Source organism: Callospermophilus lateralis, chromosome 15, assembly GCF_048772815.1.
Source record: "Callospermophilus lateralis isolate mCalLat2 chromosome 15, mCalLat2.hap1, whole genome shotgun sequence".
Taxonomy (NCBI): domain Eukaryota; kingdom Metazoa; phylum Chordata; class Mammalia; order Rodentia; family Sciuridae; genus Callospermophilus; species Callospermophilus lateralis.
Window position 1 is genome coordinate 36380275 of NC_135319.1, and position 24129 is coordinate 36404403.

A 24129-nucleotide genomic window follows, 5' to 3' on the forward strand; every position below is an offset into this window, starting at 1 on the left:
TTCATCACAGCTCTGATCTATCTTTGCAGCATAAATCACATTTGTCAGTGGATTTCATGACATAATTTTGTGTCATGGCTTGGAATGTAATTGTTAAATGCATCATTATACTTGGCTATTTGTAACACATGCTATTTTATTAGTTTGTGTTCAACTTCAAGGCAGAGCCCTGCTGAATAATTCACGTTAACTCCCATCGTGGTTCAGTGTATGGTTTAACTTTGCTCAAATTTGCTTTTTTTTTTCTTTAGTTGTACATGGACACAATATCTTTATTTTATTTATTTACTTGTTTTTATGTTGTGCTGAGGATTGAACCCAGTGCCTCAGGCATACTAGGCAAGCGCTCTACCACTGATCTGTTTTTTGAAAAACATCAACAGGTACAAGGATAAAGGTGGGTACACAAGAGCAAGAGAGGATGTAGCTAAGCAGAGTGAATTTAGAGAAAAGTCAGGCTAGAAGGAAATGAGAGAAGTCAATATTAGAAGATAGCCATCTTAAGGTACTAAAAGTCTGCACCTCCTCACAAAACATCTGACTACCCTTTCAGATGGTGTTTCGTGGGGGAGAAAAACAGAACTCCTGCAAGCCGACATCAGCCGACGCCCCGCCTTCCGTGAGCCCCACCTACTCCTCGTCTTCACTCCCACCTTGAACCGGCCGCCGGCGAGTGACGTCATGACGTCGTGCGTGGCCACGGCAGCGGCGCAGGGGGCGGGCCCGAGGCGCTGGAGAAGGAAGCGGTAGGGTGGTTGCTCCCTTTGCGCCCACCACAGTCTCTCTGGGCGCGCTGAGGGGCGGCTGTCTCCAAGGCTGCCTCGCGTTCTTCTTCTACTCCCCTCCATGTGCCCTGACGCCCCTGCTCCCCTTCCTCAGGCCGCCGCTCGCGCTGGGGTCTATGGAAGTAATGGAAGCACCTCTCAACCTGGTAAGTGGCTTATAGAATTGCGTCCACCGTGGGTGCCTTTGCCTCAGGCGTCGGGTACAGTCCCCGGAGTGCGGGCAGACCCTTGAGGCGAGGGGGGGGGCCTGTCTTGGCAGGGACAGTCGCAGAGGCTGAGGGGTGCAGGCAGGCCCTCAGTTCACAGAGGCTCCGGGCAAGCCGCCTCAGAGTTTGCCCACCTCCGAGAAGCTCCCGCTGACTCCGGGCGCCCCCTGTCGCAGGGCCTCGGGCGAGGGGCTGCCGCCTACTGGGGATGCCCCCTCCTCTGCTGTGGCGGGGGAGATGCCTCCAAGCGCCACGTAGCAGCCTCCCTGAAGCCTGGGAGGTACTGGAGTTGGCTAGGGCAGAAATGGTGTGTAATGCTGATTGTAAGTTTCAAAACAGGGGTCCCGAGTCTAAGCTCCCCGACTTTGGAGAGATGGAGTAAAACCCCTTAACTCTAGTTTTCCTTTCACTTATTTATTGTATTCGTTCGGGTTCATAAATAATCTCCTCCCTGAATAAATTAGGGATAGCTGGGGAAAAAAACATGACCGTTCCTGTTTTTAGCTCAGTTTCATCACTTTAGGCGTCATAAAAGTATAAAAGCTGTTTGTTGTTCTCAGAAAAAGTACTGGTAGTCTAATGTCTTTTAGGCAATAAGAAACAGTTCTTTCCAGACTGGCCACTGCAACTGTGAGTTTTCTAATCTAGGGTACATATTGGACATAAAACTTAGAATACCTAAGGTTGCAGACAGGAAGAACTTTTTAGTCATGGGCTTGCAGTTCATTTGTGCTGGTCTAATTGGGAAAAAGAACTATGGAGGATTAACTTCTCACATTGGAACTCTCAATCCTGCTGTGTTGGAAGAGCCTTGAACTGATTCAAACTATATAGAGAAGCAATGGAGCCTGGTGGTTTAGGAAAATAGTTTCTGAAGCCAGACTGCTTGGATAAATTCTGACTTTGTTACTTAATTGCTGCCTAACCTGGGGCAAATTACTTGATCTCGCTCTGTTTCAGGTTTTTTGTTAGGGTTAAAGGAGGAAATAGGTGCAAAGCACTTAGTACTGCATCTGATACATAGTAGTGTATGAGTTAGCCATTATTATGAGACCATAAGCCCATAAAAAGTCTCACTTATACAGTTTTGAATTTGTTGAGCTTTAAAGCCTAAGATTCTAACGCACAGCTATGGTTCAAAGTCATTGGTGTCATCTAAAGTTATTATTCCATCTTAGCAGTGGCAGGTTAGCTGTTCTGAGGAAACTCTTCCAGTTTTATTACTTTGGCCTCTGTCCCTCCCCCTCCCCCTTTGTTGTTTACCCTTAAAAACTTTGGACTACCTTAGGGAGTTTTTTAAAGCCAGAAAACTGTCTTGTATCTTTCTTGTTTTAAGGTGACATATTTTGCAATGAAACTTGGGTGACTCAATACTGAAATTTAATAGGGGTATTATTAGAAATAACCAGCCATTTACAAAGTGCTTCAAAGTTCAGGTGTCCTTGCAAAATGACCATTGGTTCAGTTCCAGTTAGCTTCACTTTATTTGGCTGCAGTGTGCCACATAGTCTCAGTCAGCTGCTTTACAGGTGTGTCATGGCTTAGGAGAAGACTGAAACTGGTGATTGTGGTAGATAGAGCATAGGGTCAGAAAAATTAGTGGGGGTGCATAACCACTGAGCCATATCCCCAGCCCTTTTTTGTAATTTTATTTAGAGACAGAGTCATTCTAAGTTGCTTAGGGCCTTGCTAAGTTCTGAGGCCAGCTTTAAACTAACGATTCTCCTGCCTCAGCCTCCCCAGCCACTGGGATTATAAGCATGCTTCAGCATGCCAGGCTTGTGTTATTTTTTGAAAATAATTTCATTTAGGGGCTGGGGATGTGGCTCAAGCGGTAGCGTGCTCGCCTGGCATGCGTGAGGCCCGGGTTCGAACCTCAGCACAACATACAAAACAAAGATGTTGTGTCCGCCGATAACTGAAAAATAAATATTAAAAAAAAAATTCTCTCTCTCTCTCTCCCCCCTCTCACTCTCTCTAAAAAAAAAAAGAAAATAATTTTATTTAAAAGATTAGCACGATTCCATAATCCATAAACTATGTGGCAAGTGGCAGGTTTGGCATCTTGAATTCTTAAATTATTTGAGATTTGAAAGATCTATGACCTAACTATTTATTGGAAGATAACAGTGGAATAGAGATTGATATTTACTTGAAGGGTTTTAGGTGAGCCCGGCTGTGGTGGCACACACCTATAATCCCATCAACTCTGGAGGCTGAGGCGGGAGCATTGGCAATTCAAAGCCAGCCTCTGCAATTTAGTAAGGCCCTAAGCAATCTAGCAAAACCTTGTCTCAAAATAAAAAAAAAATAATGATAGCAGTGCGTGGTGATGCACACCTGTAATCCCTGCTGCTGGATTTGGGAGGTTGAGGCAGGAGGATTGGGAGTTAAAAGCCAGTTAAAAGCTAAGCAACTCATTGAGAGCTGTCTCTAAGTAGAATACAAAATAAGGCTCAATGGTTGAGTGTCCCTGAGTTCCATCCCCAGTACCTCCCCAAAATAAAAAGGATGTGGCTCAGTGGTTAAGTGCCCCTGGGTTCAGTCTCTGGTACCAAACAAAACAAAAATTTGTGTTACTAAGTACAATTGAAAGGCCTCTATCAAAATTTTGCTAAAGACATTCTAGTATTGTCCAAGTTCATTGTATAAGGACTTATTACAAGATTATCATTACATGGATTTATAATCACGTGTCCTCAGGGATCCTTGAGGTTTAGTAGGAACTTTTTCCCAGTTTTACAGATGAACCTACATTGAGAGAAATTAAGTAATTACTTAGGTATTGACCTAATATATTATATTATTGGGTACTGACTAAAATATGGATCAAACTCTTTTTGATATGACCTTTTTTAGCAATGTTTCTCTATTAATGTTCTCATTTTCATTTCACCTTGGCCCTTATCTATATTGAACTGTAGATCCTATGTCAGCATTTATTGCCTCTGCTGTAGTATTGATTCTTTTCTGTTAGTTTTACAGTAAGGACCCTAAGACTTATTTCTCACAATGAAATTTTTTAAGATACGGAAAAATTTGAAATAGTCATTCCATTGTTTAACTAGAATAAGCTGGGAATGGTGGTGCATACCTGTAATCAAGTAGCTTGGTCCGATGAGGCAGGAGGATCACCCATTTGTCACCAGCCTTTGCAATTTAGTGATACTCTGTCTCAACGTTAAAAAGAAAAATATCTGGGGGTAGTTCAGTGATAGACTACTCCTGGTTCTGTCAATACCCCAGTATTGCCAAAACAAGGAAAAAAGGGTAATTGGTACTTATAATGCATCTTTCCCCCCAAAGTTGTTAAAAATAAAAATAAAAGAAATTTTACTTCCATTGAAGAAAAAATTTGAATAGGTTTGTTTCATCTGGTTATTATTATTTTTTCCCCAGAGGGTTTCCTCTCCGTTCTATCAATATGGAAAGATTGTAACATAAAATTTCTTAGTGTCTATTTAGGCATTTCATTTCATACATTTAATTTTGGTAGTGTGAGCTGGTAACAGATGTTAAAACTTAATGTGAGATAAATGGTGCAAAGCACATTACTGTAATCCAAGCAATTTGAGAGGTTGAGGTTTTTGAGCTAGGCTTAATTTAGGGAGACCTTGTCTTAAAATTTTACAAAATTGGGGTAAAGGACTGGTAGAGAGTTTTTAGTTTTCCAGTACCAGAAAAAATTTATATGAGATCATTTCTAGTTCTTGGGTTTGTTTACTGCCAGTTTGGGAGATGATGTCAGGTTTTAATTTACATATGACCATTGGTCATGATTTACTCACCTGTGCTACAAAGGCAGGTCAAAATGTTTTCTGTGTGTTTGTCTCTAAGCGTTGGGGGAATGTTTCTTGAGTAACCGAGCTTCCCTCCAGAGTAGTCAGTTCTCTCTTTATTTGACGTAAATGAATCCACTTGCTTTTGAGGTTCTAATCCAAGAAAAATAATTATGATGGTCCAAGGAGGAATAGCCTTGTATTTACCTGGAGTCTTTGTGACTGTCATGCAGTGAAATTTTTAAGGTAAAGGGGGCTGTTTGAATCCTTTCCTTGTTGCCCTGAAAATTCTAGGGAAAATTAATCTCCTGTCACAAGTGAGGCTGGGCTTCATGGAAGCACTGTAGGAAAAGGCAGTGGAGCACTAAAATATATCCAGCAATTACTAAGTGATGAGACTGGCATTATGTATATTATTTATCTTGTCTTCCTAATAGCTATATGAGGTATTTCACATTTTACAGATGAAAGCATTGAAATTCAGAGTGGATAGTGATTGTGAGATTGAAACCACCACTCCTGACTTGAGTATCTTAAATGTAATTTTTTATTATGCTGAGTAGTCCATTCAGTGCTTATTGGTTGTAGATAATGCTTGCTAGTTGTCTATAGGTGACTCTATTGATTAAGAAAGGAAGGGGAAGTGAATGACTTCCAGTAGACGACCCTACTATAAAGTCAGGAGTATGGTATATTTTCCTCTGCGGACTTTTAGGCATTTTGTTTCTTTTCATTTGTGTATACAACTTTCCCCTAAATGAACTAATAAATTGAAAGTTACAGAAGATAATACTGTTTTTCTTTGGGTAGGAGTGCAGTGTGTAATGTGTATTTTGAAAGTGGCCTATAGTCAGGTGCACATTCTTGTAAATCCTAGTAACTTGGGATGCTAAGGTAGGAAAATTCTAGGTTCTAGACCAGCCTCAGCAATTTAGTGAGACCCTATCTCAAAATTTAAAAAGATAGCAAAGAGTTGGGGTTGTAGCTCAGTAGTTAAGTGCTCCTGGGTCCAATCCCCAGTTCCAAAAACAAAGCCTGTAGAGGTAGAAAGAAAATATTTGTTAGTGAGATCAGCCACTTAGTGACAGGTTATATTTGCTAGGTTTTTGTTGGTTGCAAATGATGAAAACCCATTTGAAATCAGCTTAAGCCAAAAGGGATGATTTATTGGACTCTAAATAAAGGAGCAGGAAAAGCAGGGGTATAGTATACATGGTCTAAGAACATAGGGAGCCTCAGATTCAGACAGGATTCTCTGACTCTTTAGGCTGACTGCTTCACTTCTTTTTACAGACCTGTTTCCACCTGTGTTTCCGAGTTTCTTAATGTCACATTAGTTACAACCTCTTGAGACATTATTAACATAGTATCTGATTCTAAGATTGAAATCTGGGGGCTGGGGATGTAGCTCAGTTGGTAGAATGCTTGCCTCTCATGCCCAAGACCCTGGGTTCAATCTCTAGCACCACATAAAACAAACAACAACAAAAATCTGGATGGGATTCTTTAGGTGTCTAGAGGACAAGACAACATGAGTATTGTAACATAGGAGTCATGGGTTATAAAAAATTTTATAATTTTTAATTTGAAATAACAAAAATTTATAGATGTACTACTTTTCCTTTCCTTTTTTTTTTTTTTTTTTTGAGATGGGGTCTTTCTACATTGCTGAGACTGGGATTACAGTCCTGCCTCAGCGGGGATTACAGGTTTGCATCATCACACCTGGCTAGACTTAACTACTTTTAATGGCTTGATTCTATTAAGAACAGTATTTAAGGAGATCTGTTTTAAAATGGGAAATCTTTAATGATTCTTTTAAAAAGAAAAAAAATACTACCAAAATAGGTTTCCTGCAGTATCTTTAGTTATTTAAAAAATGTACTTTAATGTAGTCTGCCCAACTATGTTGTCACTTTTGGGGGGAGGGGGTACAGGAGATTGAACCCAGTGATGTTTTCCATGGAGCCACATCCTCGGTCTTTTAAAAATATTTTATTTAGAGACAGGATTTCCCTGAGTTGCTTTGGGCCTCGCTAAATTGCTGAGGCTGGCTTTGAACTCAGACTCCTCCTGCCTCATTCTCCTGCACTGTTGGGATTACATGTGTGCACCATATCACCTAGATGTTTTTATTTATTTATTTATTTATTTATTTTCATTTTGATTAGAGACAGGGTCTCACTGATTTACTGAGTGCCTCACCATTGCTGAGGCTGGCTCTGAATTTGTGATCCTCCTGCTTCAGCCTCCCCAACCTCTGGGATTATAGGAGTGTACAACCATGTCTGGCTTATTTTTTAACTAACCCCCGCACCCAAGTTTTGAAACATGATTCTCTTAAATTGCTTAGGGCCTCTCTAAATTTTGGAGGCTGATCCCAAACTTGTGCCCCTCCTGCCTCAGCCTGCCAAGTTGCTGCGATTATAGGTGTGTCCCACTGTTCATTGTCAACTTCTTGCTGATAGAAAACTCCACTTTCATTGTTTATCATGGTACTTAGTATAACAAACCATTTAGGGATTGCTAATTAGTTTAATTTTCACAATAACTCATTTTATAGATAAGAAAATTGAGGCAGATAGTTAAAGCCAAGTGCATGTGTCTATAAAAGTGTTCAAGCTGAGAGTTGGAACCTGGGCTCTACCCTGTCTGCACTTGGTAGATGTTTAATAAGAATTTAATAGCAACTATACTTTAAAAAAAAGGGAATTTGCTGAGGTGTGAAATAACCTAAATAGGTGAGTGTTTATTAGAATATGTTATATCTCAGACTATAGTGAGAGGTAAATCCTGAATGGGCAGAGTCGGATATTAGATTTTTCCATGGGGAAGTATTAGGGAAGATGGGAGAGCTATGAAGTCCTGACTTCACCTATTGGGAACTTTTTGTTCTTGCTCAGAAGTTCAAGTAACCATTTATTTTGTCATCAGAGCTTAAAGTTTAATTAGGGAGCCTCACAAATATCCATAGCACAAGGTAGAAAGTGATTGGAGTCCACAAAGGCACAAAGATCATAGAGACAGTACTAGATGCAGTAATCTCAAATAGCATCTAGTTTTTGCTTCTCAAAATGTGTCTGTGAGCCTGCAGCTATAAAGCTAGCTATACCTTTGTAAAATCTCAAGCCTTATTCCAAACCTAATGACCCAGAATTTGCATCTTTACCTAGTGCTCACGATTTGAATTCCCTTTAAAACTTCAGGACCATGGATCTGGTCCAAATCCGTCATTTTACAGGTCAGCAAATGGGCCCTGAAGGTTGGAATAAATTAACTGGTTCAGTGGGAGAGCAAGAATTTGATACCAGAGCCCCTGATTCTTGGTAGGGATAGATCTATACTGTGCCACTCCTTGTTATGAGGGTCTGTGGGATTTCAAGGAAAAGCCTTACAATACTATCAGAGTATATTCATTAGAGAAATAATGTTAATCATAACCGCTTGTGTCTACTAGTTTTCTTCATTATGTAAATTCTCTTTTCCCCAGAGCCTGTCATTTTTAGGTACCTGAAAACATTTATGTGTTCTGACATATTTTTTGCTTAGTCTGACTCTGGTTAAAATTCATACATGGCACATGCCTGTAATCTCAGCAACTCAGGAGGCATAGGCAGGAGGATCACAAGTTTGAGGCCAGCCTTAGCAACTTAGTGAGGCCCTAAACAAATTAGCAAGGCCCTGTCTCAGAATTTTAAAAGGACTGGGGGATGTGGCTCAGTGGTAAAGTGCTTCTGGGTTTGATCCCTAGTACCATGAAAATATATAAATAAAAGGCCAGTATTGCTTATTTAATCTGTTTACCTTTACATTTGGGGATACTTAAGTTATTTGCTTATAGAATTTGGTAGTTTGTCTTTGTTCTTTTGGTGAGTTGTATCTGATTTTAAAAAAATCACTTTAATACTAGGTTTTTTGGTATCATAGTGCCTCAAGTGTACACATTTTTTCTTTACCTTTTTAAATGGTACCAGGGATTGAACCCAGGGATGCTTTAGCACTGAACTACATCCCTAGTTCCTTTTATTTTTTTATTTTGAGATAGCATCTCATTAAGTTGCTGAGGCTGACCTTGAGTTTGTTATTCTCCTGCCTCAGCCTCCTGAGGAGCTAGGATTATAGGCGAATACCACCATGCCCAGCACAGATTTCTCATTTTTGAGACAAATAGCAGCTTTATGTTGACAGGGAAGAATGAATTGATAATAATAAAAGTTAAATTTTACCATATGATAAGTGGTTTTCTGATAATAGCTTTTTTTAAATTAATTTTTTAAAATTCATATATGACAACGGAATGCATTATAGTTTTTGTTACACTTATAGAGCAGTTTTTCATATCTCTGGTTGTATACAAAGTATATTCACACCAATTTGTGTCTTCATACATGTACTTTGGATAATAATGACCATCAACATTCCACCATCATTTGTAATTCCATGCCCCCTCCCTTCCCCCCTCCAACCCCTCTGCCCTATCTAGAGTTCGTCTATTCCTCCCTGCTCCCTCTTCCTACTCTAAGACTAGTGGAATTGTCTATGAAATAACTCTTATTTTGAAAGAAGTTTTAAAAATTTAAAAAATACATTTTGAGTAACAGACTATAATTGTGACTCTTTCTAGTTAACCTCTGGAGTGGAAAAAGTGGGTCATTGAAGTGCCTGGTATTAACTGGAAGAGGGTTTATTTAGATGCAGTAGTTTTAGGTTCTGTCTACTCTTTTCATAGATCCTGGTATAGATACAGCTTTAATGATGATTTGAGGGGTGACAACAAACAGTATCATTTATCTTGTTAAAAAGATAAAAGGTTGTTAAAAGGTTGGTTTGTTTTTGGGGAAGTTGCTTGTGATGGAACCCAGAGCCTTACAGTAAGTAGGTGTTCCACCTCAACCTCTGTTTTCTAAAATCATTTTTGTACTTAATAGTAATTTATAGATGTTTGTCTTTTAGGCTCATCAGCAGAGCAGACGAGCAGACCGTTTATTAGCTGCAGGGAAATACGAAGAGGCTATTTCTTGTCACAAGAAGGCTGCAGGTAAGTTGTCTTTTTAAGAAATGCTGATTGTAAAAATGAAGAGCAATTTATTTTTTCCAGTATCTCTGACCACTTTATTTAGAATGAAAATCACAACAGTAGTATTTTTTGTCCTGCATATGCATGTTAGACACTGCTGATCACCAAGAAAATTAGCTTAAGAGTACTTTTCAAATATGATGAATTTCCTAGCTTCTCCTAAACCACTCTTCTGTCTGAAACATGAAATGGCATAAATGGCACCCTGGTATATAGTTCTTTAGGAACACAGGTTCCTAAAGACTTAGGAGCCAATTGCAAGAAGTCTGCCAATTCATAGTAGATATTGTTTAAAGGAGTCTAGGTTTCAAACACTTGACATTTGTGCTGCAGGATGAGCACATGGCAGGTACCACATAAATCTGTATATTTTTATGGTGAGTTTTATGGTGAGTACAACATTAACTCTCGTGAATTCAGTATTGTTAAATCTTTCCTAAACCATATTTTGTTATCCATTGGATTATTAACTTTAGTCATTACAAAAGCAACATATTGTTTAAGTCATGTTACATATGAGTTCCATAAGCACACATTCGTAATCCCAGCAATTTGGTAGACTTGGGGAGGAGGGTTGCAAGTTCCAGGCCAGCCTCAGCAACATAGCAAGGCCCTAAGCAACTTCAACCCTGTTTCAAAATAAAAACTGAGAAAGCACTGGGGATGTAGCTCAGTGGTTGAGATGCTTCTGGGTTCACTTCCCAGTACCAAAACAACAACAACAAAACCAAAAAATCCGGCTAACTGAATAAATAAAGGGAAAAAAAACTTGCATTCATCCTAACCTGATATTTGAATAATTGAAACTGCTACAGGGCTTCAAATATCACCCTGACCTAGTCTAAATTCTGTGACATTCTTAGGTTAAAAAAGATGATAGCCTGTTCAATCATATTAGCTTTAATCATGGAGATAGAACTTAATGTGATTAGTAAATCCAACTGGGCTGATTTGGAGTTTCCACTTGGTTTTATGGCCCAGTGGTAGCACACTCCTCTGGCATGTGTGAGGCACTGGGTTCGATCCTCAGCACCACATAAAAATAAATAAATAAAATGAAGGTGTTGTGTCCACCTACAATTAAAAAATATCAAAGAAAATAGCCATGTGTTGTTTTAGAGTTGCAAAATTGATGTGTTGGAATGAGCTCATTGTTTTCTAAATTGACTTATTCACAACAGGTTTTTTTGTTTGTTTTGGTACCTGGGATTGAAGTTGCCTATGAACCACTGAGCCACATCCCCATCCCCCCATCCCTTTTTATATTTTGAGACAGGGTCTCCTTGAGTTGCTTAGGGCTTCACTAAGTTGCTGAGGCTGGCTTTGAACTTGTGAGCCTCCTGCCTCAGCCTCCCTAGTCTCTGTGATTATAGGCATGCACTAACATGCCTGGCTGGAAGAAGTAGTAGGTTCTTCAGATTTTCTTAGTTCCTGTCCCCATCATTTCTTAATATCTACTTTAAATATTTGCCTTGTTTCATATTTGGAGGAAGCAGTTTAATTAGAATTGTTAGTTTTTTTTCCTGAGGTACCTATTCTTTTCCCAAATTTCTTTTGGTGAGCATTTGTTCCTGTTTTGAATTTGTGGAGGAAATCTATCACATGTAATCAGATTGAAATTTTTTTTTTCCCTTCTAAAATAACTTAAAAATGCCAAATAGAAAACAGGCATGTGGCGCATGCTTATAATCCCAGTGACTTAGGAGGCTGAGTCAAGGATTGCAAATTCAAAGCCAGCCTCAGCAATGAGGGAGGCCCTAATAAATTAACAAGGCCCTGTCTCAAAATTAAAAATAAAAAGGCTGGGGATGTGGCTCAATGGTTAAATGCCCCAGGTTTCAATATCTTATACCCCATGTGGCCCTCGCTTCCAGTGCCCAGTTGAGATTTATTTTTATTTTTTTTATTACTTAATTACTTGGGACTTAACCCAGGGGCACTTCATCACTTGGCTATAACCTTAGCCATTGTTTGATTTGAGACAGGATCTCAAGAGTTGCTTAGGGGCTTATACTGAATTGCTGAGGCTAACTTTGAACTCCTGATTCTCCTGTCTCAGCCTCCCTAACTGGTAGGATTATAGGTATGCACCGCTGCATTATACTACTTTAAGACTCTACAAAGGGAGGCATTTCCTTAGTTTTGCAAAAGCTATTCTATTTGGTAAGAAAGTAGATAAAACAGCTGGTGCTGTGGCACGCAGCTGTAATTCCAGCAGCTCAGGAGGCTGAGACTGGAGGATTGCGAGTTAAAAGCCAGCCTCAGCAAAAGTGAGGCCCTAAGCAACTCAGCAAGGCCTTGTCTCTAAATAAAATAAAAATAAGAGCTGGGGATGTGGTTCAGCAGTTATGGGTGCCCTTTGGTTTGATACCTGGTACCAAAAAAGGAAGTGGATAAAGCAAAGTGTAGTTCAGACAAGGAGATAAAATGTATGCAGGTAGATGGGAATAACTAAGAAAATTCATCCACAGTGAATCCGAACAGTAGCAGAGCAGATAGAACATCTCAACAGATTTAAATGTTAACAAAGAAAAATACACAAGCTATGCAAAATTAGTATAGGAACAAAGGACAAGAACGAAGTGAAGAAAAAAATGTAAATTTGGCAAGTATGGCTGGATCAAAACTATAATCACCTGTTTTTCCTTGGACAAGGAATGTCTAATTAATTTGCATCTCAGGAATGGTAGAACCTAGCAGACATTTCTAAGCGTGAAATCAGAAAATCATTAAAATATACAAATAAAGATCAGGCAGAAAGCAGTGCCTTGTATCTGCAGAAGGGGGAAAAGGGACTTAATGTAGGGATGAGGTATACCAAAAAGTTTATAGTGAACAAAATATAGGAAATAGATCCATTATTAATGTTGTTTATACCCCACCTTGTTCCAAAAAATATTTAAAATGTCTCACAGAGAAACAACGAAATACAGAATGTAAGTAAAAATAAATAAATGAAGAAATCCATAGAAGCACAAAATGGAAAACAGACTGAGATTATAAACCTCAAAATCTACCATGAGTTTGAATATTTATAGAACTTACGATTAGTTCTTTATGTTGTTTTTGACATTGACAAAATTCCTGAGAAAATCAGTTTAAAAGGAGGAAAGGTTAATTTTTGCTTAAAAATTTTAGCGGTTTCAGTCCATGGTCATTCAGACCCATGTTTTTGGCCTTCAGTGAGGCAGAACTTAATGGTAGGGAGTGTGTAGTGAAGCAAATTGCTCATCTCATGGCCTTGAGAAGCAGAGGGAGACAAGGAGCTGGGGCCAGTATCCCCCTCAAGGGCATGCCCTCCATGGCCTAACTTCCTTCTGTGACACACCCCCTTCCACAGAGTTTGTTACCTTCCTCCCCATAGTGCCATTCTAAACCATAATATTCTGCTGCTGGTCCCCAGAAGCTTATGTCCATCTCGTGATACAAAATGCATTTATTCTATCATAAAGAGTCCCCAAAGTCTTAACAGTTCCATTATTACTCAATTGTCCAAATCCAAAGTCTACTAGAGAGACTCAAGACAAACTTGGTTGTGAGCCATTGGAATATTTAACAAGTTACATACTTGTAACGTACAGTGGCATAGGATAGATATTCCCATTCCAAATGGGAGGAATAGGACCACAGAAAGAAGGAAGGGATTGGACCATATCAAGACAGAAACCCAGCAGGGCAAATACTAAGTTCTGTAGCTTCATGTGCTGCATTGGGACACAGTGATATGATGTGAACTCCAAAGGGTTTAGGCAGCCCTGTTCCTGGCTTTGCCAACTGTAGTGCATGTGGCCACTCACTCTGGCTGGCTCTGCTCTCTGCCTGTGACTTCCCTTGGCAGGCATTCTACATTCCTGGCATCTCTGACTTCTGGGGTCTCCATTGCAGCTTTAGCTTCACTCTTTCAGATTCACACATTGCCTTATCAGGGGCTACTTGGCGGGGGCTGTGACTGCCATATGCTGATTGAAGTCTTGATGGGAGCGCCCCTGATCCCATGTCATAACTTCTGTATTCTTCATGCTTGCAAAAACACCATTGTATGGATGACAAGGTCTGCTACCCGCTGGAGCAGTAGCTGGCCTGCTTTGGCCACAGCTATGGCAGAGTCTGATTCCTTTGAAAGATGAACGCAAGGAAAACAATTCCCTGGCTCTGTGGGAGTAGGGCTCCCCCACTGCCTTGAAATTTCTTCCACCAGGTTAATTAGTTCATCTCTTTCAAATTCAGCCTCACATTATTTTGGCATACATAAAATGTAGACTAGTTCTTTTCCAGAATGTAACATGAATGGCCTCTAGTACAGTTCTTATTTTTAGGGTCCTTATTTCTGTTTGAAACCTCATGAGCTTGGCTTTTAGTTTACACATTCTTATCAGCATTCTGGTCTCCTGAGTTCCCACCAGAATTGCACATTAAGCTCTGTTTACAACATTCTAAGCTTTCTGTAGTCAACATCTCTAAGCCATGACACCTCCTCCATCCCAATTTCAAAGATTTCTCAGCCACGATCAGGTATAGTCATAGCAAAGACTTTGCTGCTTTTTGTTACCAATTTTCTGTGGTAGGTTTTCATAACTGAGAAATTCATCTTGAAAGGAGGAAAGGTTTGTTGGGTTCATGGTTTCAGTTACTGTTTTATTGGCCCTGTTTTTGGGCCTGTGGCAAGGTAGAATGTCATGGTGAAATATGTGGTAGAGCAAAGCTGTTCACTTCATGGTAATGGAAAGCAGAGAGGGGAGGGGGATGGGGCACTTATGCCTTTCACATCAAATCCTAAGTCACCCAATTTCCTTTAACTAAACCCTACCCCTTAAAGATTCCAACACCTTCCCATGGTGCCAATAGCTGGGGATCAAGCCTTCAACACTTGAGCTTTCTGGGACATTTAAGACTCAAAACATAACAGACTCCTAGCAGTCAACCAAAAAAGGAAAAGTAAGGATTTACTTCAAATTAAGTCACCCAGAGTTTGAGTCTGAGATCAGAGAGTTGTGGTTATTGTTATTTTTGGTACCTGGGATTGAACCTGGGGTACTTAACCACTGAGCAACATCCCTAGCCCTTTTTTTATTATTAGACATGGCCTCACTAAGTTGACGGAGGCTGGCTGTGGACTTGAGATCCTCCTGCCTCAGACTCCAGAACTGCTGGGATTATAGATGCTTGTCACTGCACCTGGTCTGAAATGTTTTGTTAGGGTAGCTGGAGCAAATATCCATGAGACATACATCTGACTGAGTTCAAACAAAGGTTTATTGACAGAATATCTACTAGGCTGCCCTTCTGCAAGGCGCAGCAGCCTGCTAGGAAAGAATGTGTTTTAAATATATAGTCAGGTACAATGGAGTAGTTAAAAAACCCTGTGGTTGTTTTTTGGTGCCTTTGCTATGGTTTTGGTAGTTAGGGAGTCTTTGGGGATGGGCCTAACAGGATTGTCATGCCTGGGTGGGCAGGTGCTAATTTTCAAAATAGGAGTTATTTTGGCCTAAGTACCTAACAGGTTCTTTTTAATTTTTTTTTTTTTTTTTTTTAAGTATTGGGAATTGAACCCAGCCAGGGATGCTTTACCACTGAACTATATCCCCAGCTATTTTTATATATTTTTTGAGACAAACTAAGTTGTCCAGGCTTGCCTCAGACTTCCAATCCTCCTGCCTCAGCTTCCTTACCTGCCTGGTTCTTATTACTTTTTAATCCTCTCTAAACTTTATTTTTCAAATGAAATCATCATCAGTTCTTTAATTGTAAAATCTGTAGGGTTTCTGTTTTTATTTAATGGTGGGGATCAAATGTAGGTCTCCACATGCTAGGCAAGAACTCTTACCACTCAGCCACATCCCCAGCCCTTCTATAGGGATTTTAAAGCATTGAAACCTGCCAGTTATGGTATCGAATACCTGTAATCCCAGAGACTGGGGAAGCTGAGGCAGGGGGATCACAAGTTCTAGGCCAATCACAGCAATTTAGCAAGATTCTATCTCAAAATATAAAGGGCTATGGATGTAGCTCAGTGGAAGAGCTCTCACCCCTGTTTAGTCATTGGGATCATTTACCAGTATTGTAGCAAAAAAAACATTCCAAAACCTAATCATAGCATTACTGCTTGTAAGATCATTTTTTTTTCTGTATGAGAAATATCAAAACTTCTTTTACCTGGTAATTATAGGATGATACTCATATATTTAAATGTTCTTTTTTTTTTGGCAAGCATATCTTTCTGATGCTATGAAGCTGACCAATTCTGAGCAGGTAAGACATGTTCTTAATGTTTACAGCAAAATTTTAAAAAGATTTTTTTTTAATGGAGACTCGAATTATGTGTAAAATAAAGCATTTTACCCCTCTTTAAGTGCTATATCAAAAATGTGTAAAATGTGCAAGCTAAGTGAACTGTTGAGGTCTTGGTATGCAGAAAACAACCTTCTCCTCCCCTCCCCCCAACCTCATTCCTGTTCTTTTAAGCATGCAGAAACTTACATCCTGTTAGTAGCTCATATTTGACCATCGTTGGGCTGTTTGTTTTAGTGCCTGGGATTGAACCCAGGGGCACTTAACCACTAAGCCATATCCCTAGCTCTTTTTATTTTTTATTTAGAGACAGTGTCTTGCTAAGTTGTTTAGGCCTCCCTAATTGCTGTGGCTGGTTTTGAACTTGTGGTCCTCCTGACTCAGGCTCCTGAGCTGCTGGGATTGCAAGTGTGTGCCACCATGCTTGGATCCAATTGGATAAAACTGCTTGTTGAATATTTTTTAAATATAAAGTCTCCCATTTGTCTGTTCTTGAATTCTTAGACAATTCTTTTTTTCTTTATTTTTTACTTCCTTCCTCCTTGTACTAGTGATTAAAACTAGGGGGTGCTCTACCTATGGACCACATCCTTCCAGCCCTTTTTATTTATTTTTATTTTGTGACCAGGGTCTGGTTAAGTTTCCCAAGTTGGCTTTAAACTTTTGATCATCCTAAGCCTCCCAAATGGTTGGATTACAGGCTTCTTGTACCACTGTGTCCCCTGCCTTATGTTAAACAGTTCTTAAATTCAAAATTTGTTTCACCAGTGACTTTTATTTTCTATGCTAGGGGAAGGCTTTTTGAGGTTTAAAAAATACCTTTATCCAAAGATTCTTTTTTGTTTTTTTTTTTTAACAGTGGTCTGAGTTGAGTTCAGGGCCTTAAAAACACTAGACAGGTGCTCTACCATTGAGCTACATCACGAGCCCTATTTTAAATTTCGAGACAGGGTCTTGGTAAGTTCCCCAGGATCGCCTTGAATTTGTGATTCTTTCTGATTTCTTGATTGTAAAATGTCAGGTACCTAGGAAATACTTAGTACATGTATGTCTAACTGAAATAAGGAGATAATTTCTGAGAGGGATATCAGTAGCAGGGAAAACCCACTTGATTCTTAACACTGAATCATAGGATATTTAACATTGTGTCTTTGATATTATAGAACCTGCTATTGGTATCTGCCTGCATTGAGCTTTCTAAATCTCTGTTAACAGGAAGACTTTTCTTTTTGGTTACTATAGAACTGAGGTCTAAAGAGAAAAGATTTCTAATTTTAAGCTGATTACAAATGGCATGGCATTGCAGATGGGGGAAATGTAAGGCACAGTCAGAAAAAGTCTGAAGTATTTATTGAGATTAGGATTTTGACTTAATGGTACTTTCAATCAAGTAAAAAAATACACCTTTCTCTAATTTATGTTATTTTGATATTGAATCTTCACTAAATTGCAAACATAAAAATTTTAAGTGTTAAGTCAGAAAGGCTCTGGGAATAGCATATATTAACAGTAAAAAGCTTCCAATATTAAATTCTGCAAATTATACTTTTCCTTTTGTTGAAATAGGCTCATTTATCACTGGAATTACAAAGGGATAGCCACATGAAACAGCTCCTCCTCATCCAGGAGAGGTGGAAAAGGGCAAAGCGTGAAGAACGATCAAAAGCTCAGAACACAGACAAGGACGTAGCTACCCATCTTCAGGCATCTCACAAACCCTCTGCTGAGGAAGCAGAGGGCCAGAGTCCCCTTCTTTCTCAGAAGTACAGCCCTTCTACAGAGAAACACCTCCCTGAAATTCAGGGAGTTTTTGACAGGGATCCAGACACACTGCTATTTTTACTTCAGCAAAAGAGTGAGCCAACAGAGCCATGTATTGGAAGCAAAGCCCCGAAGGATGATAAAACAATTATTGAGGAGCAGGCAACCAAAATTGCAGATTTGAAGAGGCATGTGGAGTTCCTTGTGGCTGAGAATGAAAGATTAAGGAAAGAAAATAAACAACTAAAGGCTGAAAAAGCCAGACTTCTTAAAGGTCCAGTAGATAAGGAGCTGGATGTGGATGCTGATTTTGTAGAAAAGTCGGAGTTATGGAGCTTGCCACCACATTCAGACACTGCTACAGCTTCTTCAACCTGGCAGAAATTTGCAGCAAATACTGGGAAAGCCAAGGATATTCCAATACCCAATCTTCCTCCCTTGGATTTTCCATCTCCAGAACTTCCACTTATGGAGCTGTCTGAGGATTTTCTGAAAGGACTTATGAATAATTAAAGTGGAAGGCTTTTGGAGAGATCAAAAGAAATTCAGCAACACAGTTAATCCAGAAAAGAAGAAAAAAAAAAAAAGGGAAAACCACATACAAGGGTAATTCCAGATGTGCTTTACCATCTGGCTGACTGGCAGGAGCAGCATTGCCAGGATGTGGGAAACAGTCACTGTGAAATATATTGCATATCTGATCTACCCACTCAAGCTAATGGTTCCCACCTGGCAGACAGTAAACTCTTGGAGGTTCACTTTCTCCTGATACAAACCAAATGGCTACCTGGAATAATTTTCTCAAGCACCAGTTATTTTTCTTCAGGGTTAAAATGTATAAAAAAAAAAGTGTGTTATGTATAATTAATCTATAATGCCATAAATGATAATGTAAAACCTAAATAATATGGTGGCCTGAGGGGCTGCCTTGTATTTGAAACATGCTTTCTATCATGCATTGACTGTATGCATTTTGTTTAAGTAAGGTGTATAGGATAACACACCTTTCTAGATAAAACTATATGTGCCACATTTTGCACTAATAATGATAACCTCAAGACTATCAGGAGAAATATTTAAATTTTCATTTTATGAAGAAAGGAACCAAATTATTAGTTACGCTTTTTTAAAAAATTACCAGTTTACATAATTAATCAGGGTGCATTTTAAGTTCTAACTTTGTTTGTTATATAATGCATCACTTAAAAATACTAAGGAATGATCCTTTGTTTTTAATGATGCATACGTGGAAGTAATGCTAGTTGGCAGTATTTGATTTTAAGAAATCAATAAAGTAATTGTGTTTTATACCTTTGTTGACTGGTTGGTTGAAAAGCAAGGAACTGTGTGGCTTCTGGCTATTGTAAACTTTGAAAAGGAATTTAAGCAGATGCTATCAAATTATTCTTTTGGTGTGTTAAGGATTTTCCCCTGTTGTTTTGCAGTCCCTTTCCCCTGTAAAGGTGGTGAAAGGGGAGCGTAAATTTCCTGAGGAAATTTTTGGTAGAATCAAGAGGAAATCCCCGAGTTAAATGTTCCAAGCCTTTCTTTGGTGGACCTCACCTGGAAAGTGCCAGCTTGCAGCTATTCTTGTAGCACCTGCACCCAGTGGAGCATAGTGAGTGGGTGCTTTTTCCAGGAGAAGGGGTTTGAGAAGAGGAGGATGTAACATTTGTTTGCAGATCACTAGGTATGTTAAAGCATGGACTTCCTGTGTGGAATTGTGGGACTGAGGCACATATTGTCTCCCGAGGGAGTGAGGACTTCATTGGGCTCAGTGGGTAGGGTTAGGCTCCCATGTTCAGTGAGGAAAGTAGCCTAAGTAGGAAGGGTGAAGAGACCATGCAGAAGTCATATTTTTTCCTGTCTTATTATGTTGCAGATGAAACCATCTTAAAATTATGTCAGATAAATAACTGGGTGTGAAAACGCCTGATCCCAAGTTCTCATTTTCATCTTTTCAGAATACGTTTCTTTGAAAAACTCAATAGTATTAGTAATACTTTTATCTAGATCATATTGCCATGGTAATCACAGGTAATTCATGCAACCTGGAAATCTTGCTTAAGAAAAAAATGTAATAGGAGGAAGTTATTTTCAAAATAATCAGTTTCTTGCCAGGCGCAGTGGCACATGCCTGTAAACACAGTGGCTTTGGAGGCTGAGAAAGGAGAATATCTAGTTCAAAGCCAGTCTCAGCAATGGCTAGGTGTTAAACAACTCTGGGAGACCCTGTCTCTAAATAAGATATAACAATAGGGCTGGGGATGGGGCTCAGTGGTTGAGTGCCCTGAGTTCAATCCCGGGTACAAAAAAAATTTTTTTTTTCAAAAATTGTTTTCTCATTTAGTGTTTTATCAAGATTATTGAAATGCACATATTTTTTCAAGTGAATTCAAGATATTAAAATACAGGAACTTATTGCTTTTTACACTGGGTACTTTTGTGTCTCACATACAAATATTTTGTTTACATACATGTATATTCTATATGTATATGTGTGTGAATATACATGCATACATCTCTTTTTTTTGTACTTGGGATTGAAATTGGGAGCACTCCACCACTGAGCCATATCCCCAGCCCTATTTTGTATTTTTTTTTTAATTTAGATACAGGGTCTCACTGAGTTGTTTTCCTTATTCACAGGTCAACTGGATAACCTTGAATGTGTGTTTAACTTAAATGCCTTGTCTTTTTTTTTTTTTTTTTGTACTGGGGATTGAACCCAAGGGCACTTAATCATTGAGTCACATCCTCAGCATCTTTATATATTTTATTAGAGAGAGGGTGTCCCAAAGTTTCTTTGGCCTCACCAAATTGCTGAGGCTGACTTTGAACTCAGGATCCTACTGTCAGAACTCAGGATCCTATGGAGCTGCCTGGAGCCACTGGAAGTACAGAAGTGCACCACTGCTGTCTTTGTTGTTTGGTAGTAGGTATTGAACACAGGGCCTCATGCATGGTAGGCAAGCATATTACCACCAAGGGGCATCCACAGCCCTTTTGAGACAGGGTTTCCTAAATGACCCAGATTGGCTTTGAACTTGAAATCTTAGTGCTTCAGACTCAGGGGCACTCAACCACTGAACCGCAGCCTCAGTCCTATTTTGTATTTTATTTAGAGACAGGGTTTCTCTGGGTTGCTGAGGCTGGCTTTGAACTTGCGGTTCTCTTGTCTCAGTCTTCCAAGCCTGTCTCAGCCTTCCGAGCCGTTGCACCTGGCTTTTTTCTTTAAAGGGTATTTTCACATTAAAGTGGGAAGTGTGCCTCCTTTTATAAAAGCCATTGCTGACCAACAGTGCCATCTGGTGGACAGTGAGAAACTGGTTCCTTTGTGGTCATTGCCAGATTGGCTGTGGAAGACAAGGATCTGGTTTATACCTTAATTAACTTGCCTTGTCTAGAACAGATACAGATAACTGATTTAAAAGATAAAATGTCTTTAAGAACTGGGCCAAATTGGCACAGGGATGAGAGGCTTGCCCACTTATTTCCTGTCTGCTCATGCTTTTCATGTTTTGCTGCTAGGGTTTAATCTCAAGGCTGACCCGTGCCAGGTTCAGTGACACAGGCCTGAATCCCAGTGAATTCAGAGGCTGAGGTATAGGGTCCCATTCAAGACCAGCATCAACAATTTAGTGATATCCTATCAAAAAATAAAATGGGGACCTTGGGCATGGTGGCACATGCCTGTAATCCCAGCAACTACTGGAGGCCATGGCAGGAGGATTACAAATTCAAAGCCAACCTCAGCAATTTAGTGAAGCTCTGAGTAAAAATTAAAAAGATCTGGGGATGTGGCTCAGTGGTAAAGCCCCCCAGTATCTCCCTCACCACCTCAAAAAAGGTAAAGGAGTCTTAAGTGGATTATCCTTCCATTTTCTAAAAGTGAGGGGGGCACAGTTAGGCACTGGGTCTGGAGAATCAGAAAATATTTGGAATAGTCTTGTTCATTAGGATTGTTCAGTAGTCCTGAATTGGAGTGAAGGTCGGATAAATTTTTGCAGTTCTTAGCCTGCTTCTCTAACATAGGTACTAAATCAGGAATAAAATTAAGAAGGTGGGGCATTACAGGTATGATAGGATTAAGGGTGAAGGAACCAAGGATACAAATAAAAATGAGAATCTTTCTTGGTACTAGTGATTGAATCTAGGGCATCACACATTCATTAGGCAATCACTCTACATTGAGTCACACCCCTATAGTCCTCTACTTTCAAACAAACCCCTCCCCAAAGTTTAGTTGACAATACTGGCTCCTGGGCCACTGAGCACTGTGGAATATGTGTTCAAACACTGGAACACACTAGATTGACTCTGAAAAATTAGTTAATAACTAAGTTTGAGATATGTGAATGGAATACTTCTAACAAAGTCATCCCTAACTCTTAATGTGTGAAAGTAACAAATATTCTGCAGCTTGTATAGTACTTAGAAGATATGTGACGATGGCACTGGACTTAATCTAAATGGGTTGAACTGCTACTCCTATCTCATGGGAGGTAACATGAAAATGATAGATCAAGTTATATGATGACCACTAAACAGATGTGCGAAATTCCTAATGTTTGAGATCCTATGGCTTCATCGGCTTAGAAGCTTTGATTCAAAGAATCTTTTGTTGTATAGTCAGGTCAGTTCTAATGGTTTGGTTTGAACATGCAAAATTTGTTCCAATACGATTAATATACAAGGGTACAACTTTAGCAGAATGTGAACTGTTTATTTGGCAATTTCTCCTGCAAGAAAAACTGAAATGAATGTACACAACTATTTCCTAGTTATGGTGGTAGTACTGATCTGTACCCAATTATATCTGCTATTACCTTTCCCTTTGATCTCACATAACCGTCCTTCTACCAGTTACTTTATGACTCAAATCAACCCTTGTGATGATTACTACTTCCATAAGCAAACTTTAGGTCTTCAAGGTAGAAAGCCTGTATTTGTAGTATTTATTATTTTTAAACATTCAATGTGCATTGTGACTTAGATGGGAGTTGTTCCCTGAAAAGCTCATTTGAGAGGTGAAATGACTGGGTGTATGAATGCTTAAACCTAACTAGTGCATTAATCCACTGATATGGTTAACTGTGGGCAGGTAGGGTGTGGCTGGAGAGCTGCTTTCCTGTCACATGTTCTGTCTCAACTGGGGCCCAGAGCAATGGAGGTGGCCATCTATGGGCTGAGACCTCTGAAACTCTTGAGCCCCAAATAAATTTTTCCTCTAAAATTGATCTTGTCAGGTCTTCCTCTTATAGTGGTGAAAAAAAACAAAAAATATAGGACTAGGAGTGTAGCTCAACAGAAGAGTGCTTCCTTAGTATGCTTCAGGCCCTGGTTTCACCAAAAAAAGTGTAATCCCAGGTTTTTTTTTTTCTTTTATAATGTGTCACTGTTGAAGTTTTGTGTTATGTCCTAAAGCTTTATTCCTTATAAGTTTTGTGGTTTTCACTGTGAACTTCAGATAGTGCAGTGACTTTTCAGGAACTGATTATATAATCTCCTTTCCTAAAACATTATATAGGCCTTTCTCCTTCATCTGTGGAATATTTGCTTTCCAAAAGTTTCTTGTTGAACATGTTTCTGCAAAACGAGTCATTTCTAGTTTCTGAAATTATTTTTGTTAAGTTCCTATGCATGTCACACATGGATTACCCACTTCCAAAGAATTAGGGGACAGTATATTTGGTTGCATATATTCGACTTTTTTGAACACCTCAGAATGTCAGTCTCTACATATCTGATGATTTGTCTACTTGATATTACCTTCTTATAAAGGAAGTTTCAAGAAGCTAGCTCCTTCTCCTCCAGTCCTCTAAAAGAATAAGAGCTGTGATTCTGTAAATCACTTTTGAAAGTATGGTGGAAATCTCAAAACAGCAGAGGGGTTTATGGAAAAGAGCTTTCTAAAAAGGCAGTCTATGCCCAAGATATCTGCTCCCCTGTCCCCCTATTCTTTGAGGGATTGTGCAAATGCCACCTCCTCTCTGAAGCCTTGCCTAACATTAGGCAAAATTACACCCTTTCCAAATATTTGTTAAATACTGGTCACCTAGTATTTAGCACAGATGGGACACTCTAGAAGTATCTTTTTTGACCATCATATTGCCAGCGTCAAAACACGTAACAGCTAAATACTCAATAACAGCTCAATAAATGCTATTGAATAAGTTGTAAGATACACTATCCTGTTCACCCTCATATTACAATTCCTATATCTCCTTTAC

General features: G+C 39.4%; 1 protein-coding gene across 1 annotated transcript; it reads left to right on the forward strand.

The window, feature by feature from the left end:
- Window positions 1–713: 713 nt before the first annotated feature.
- On the forward strand, window positions 714–18494 carry Nrbf2 (nuclear receptor binding factor 2). The gene is made up of 4 exons (XM_076834513.1): window positions 714–931; window positions 9724–9808; window positions 16056–16096; window positions 17702–18494. The coding sequence occupies exons 1-4, from the start codon at window positions 902–904 to the stop codon at window positions 18407–18409; spliced, it is 864 nt and encodes a 287-aa protein (XP_076690628.1). The 5' UTR covers window positions 714–901; the 3' UTR covers window positions 18410–18494.
- Window positions 18495–24129: the final 5635 nt, after the last annotated feature.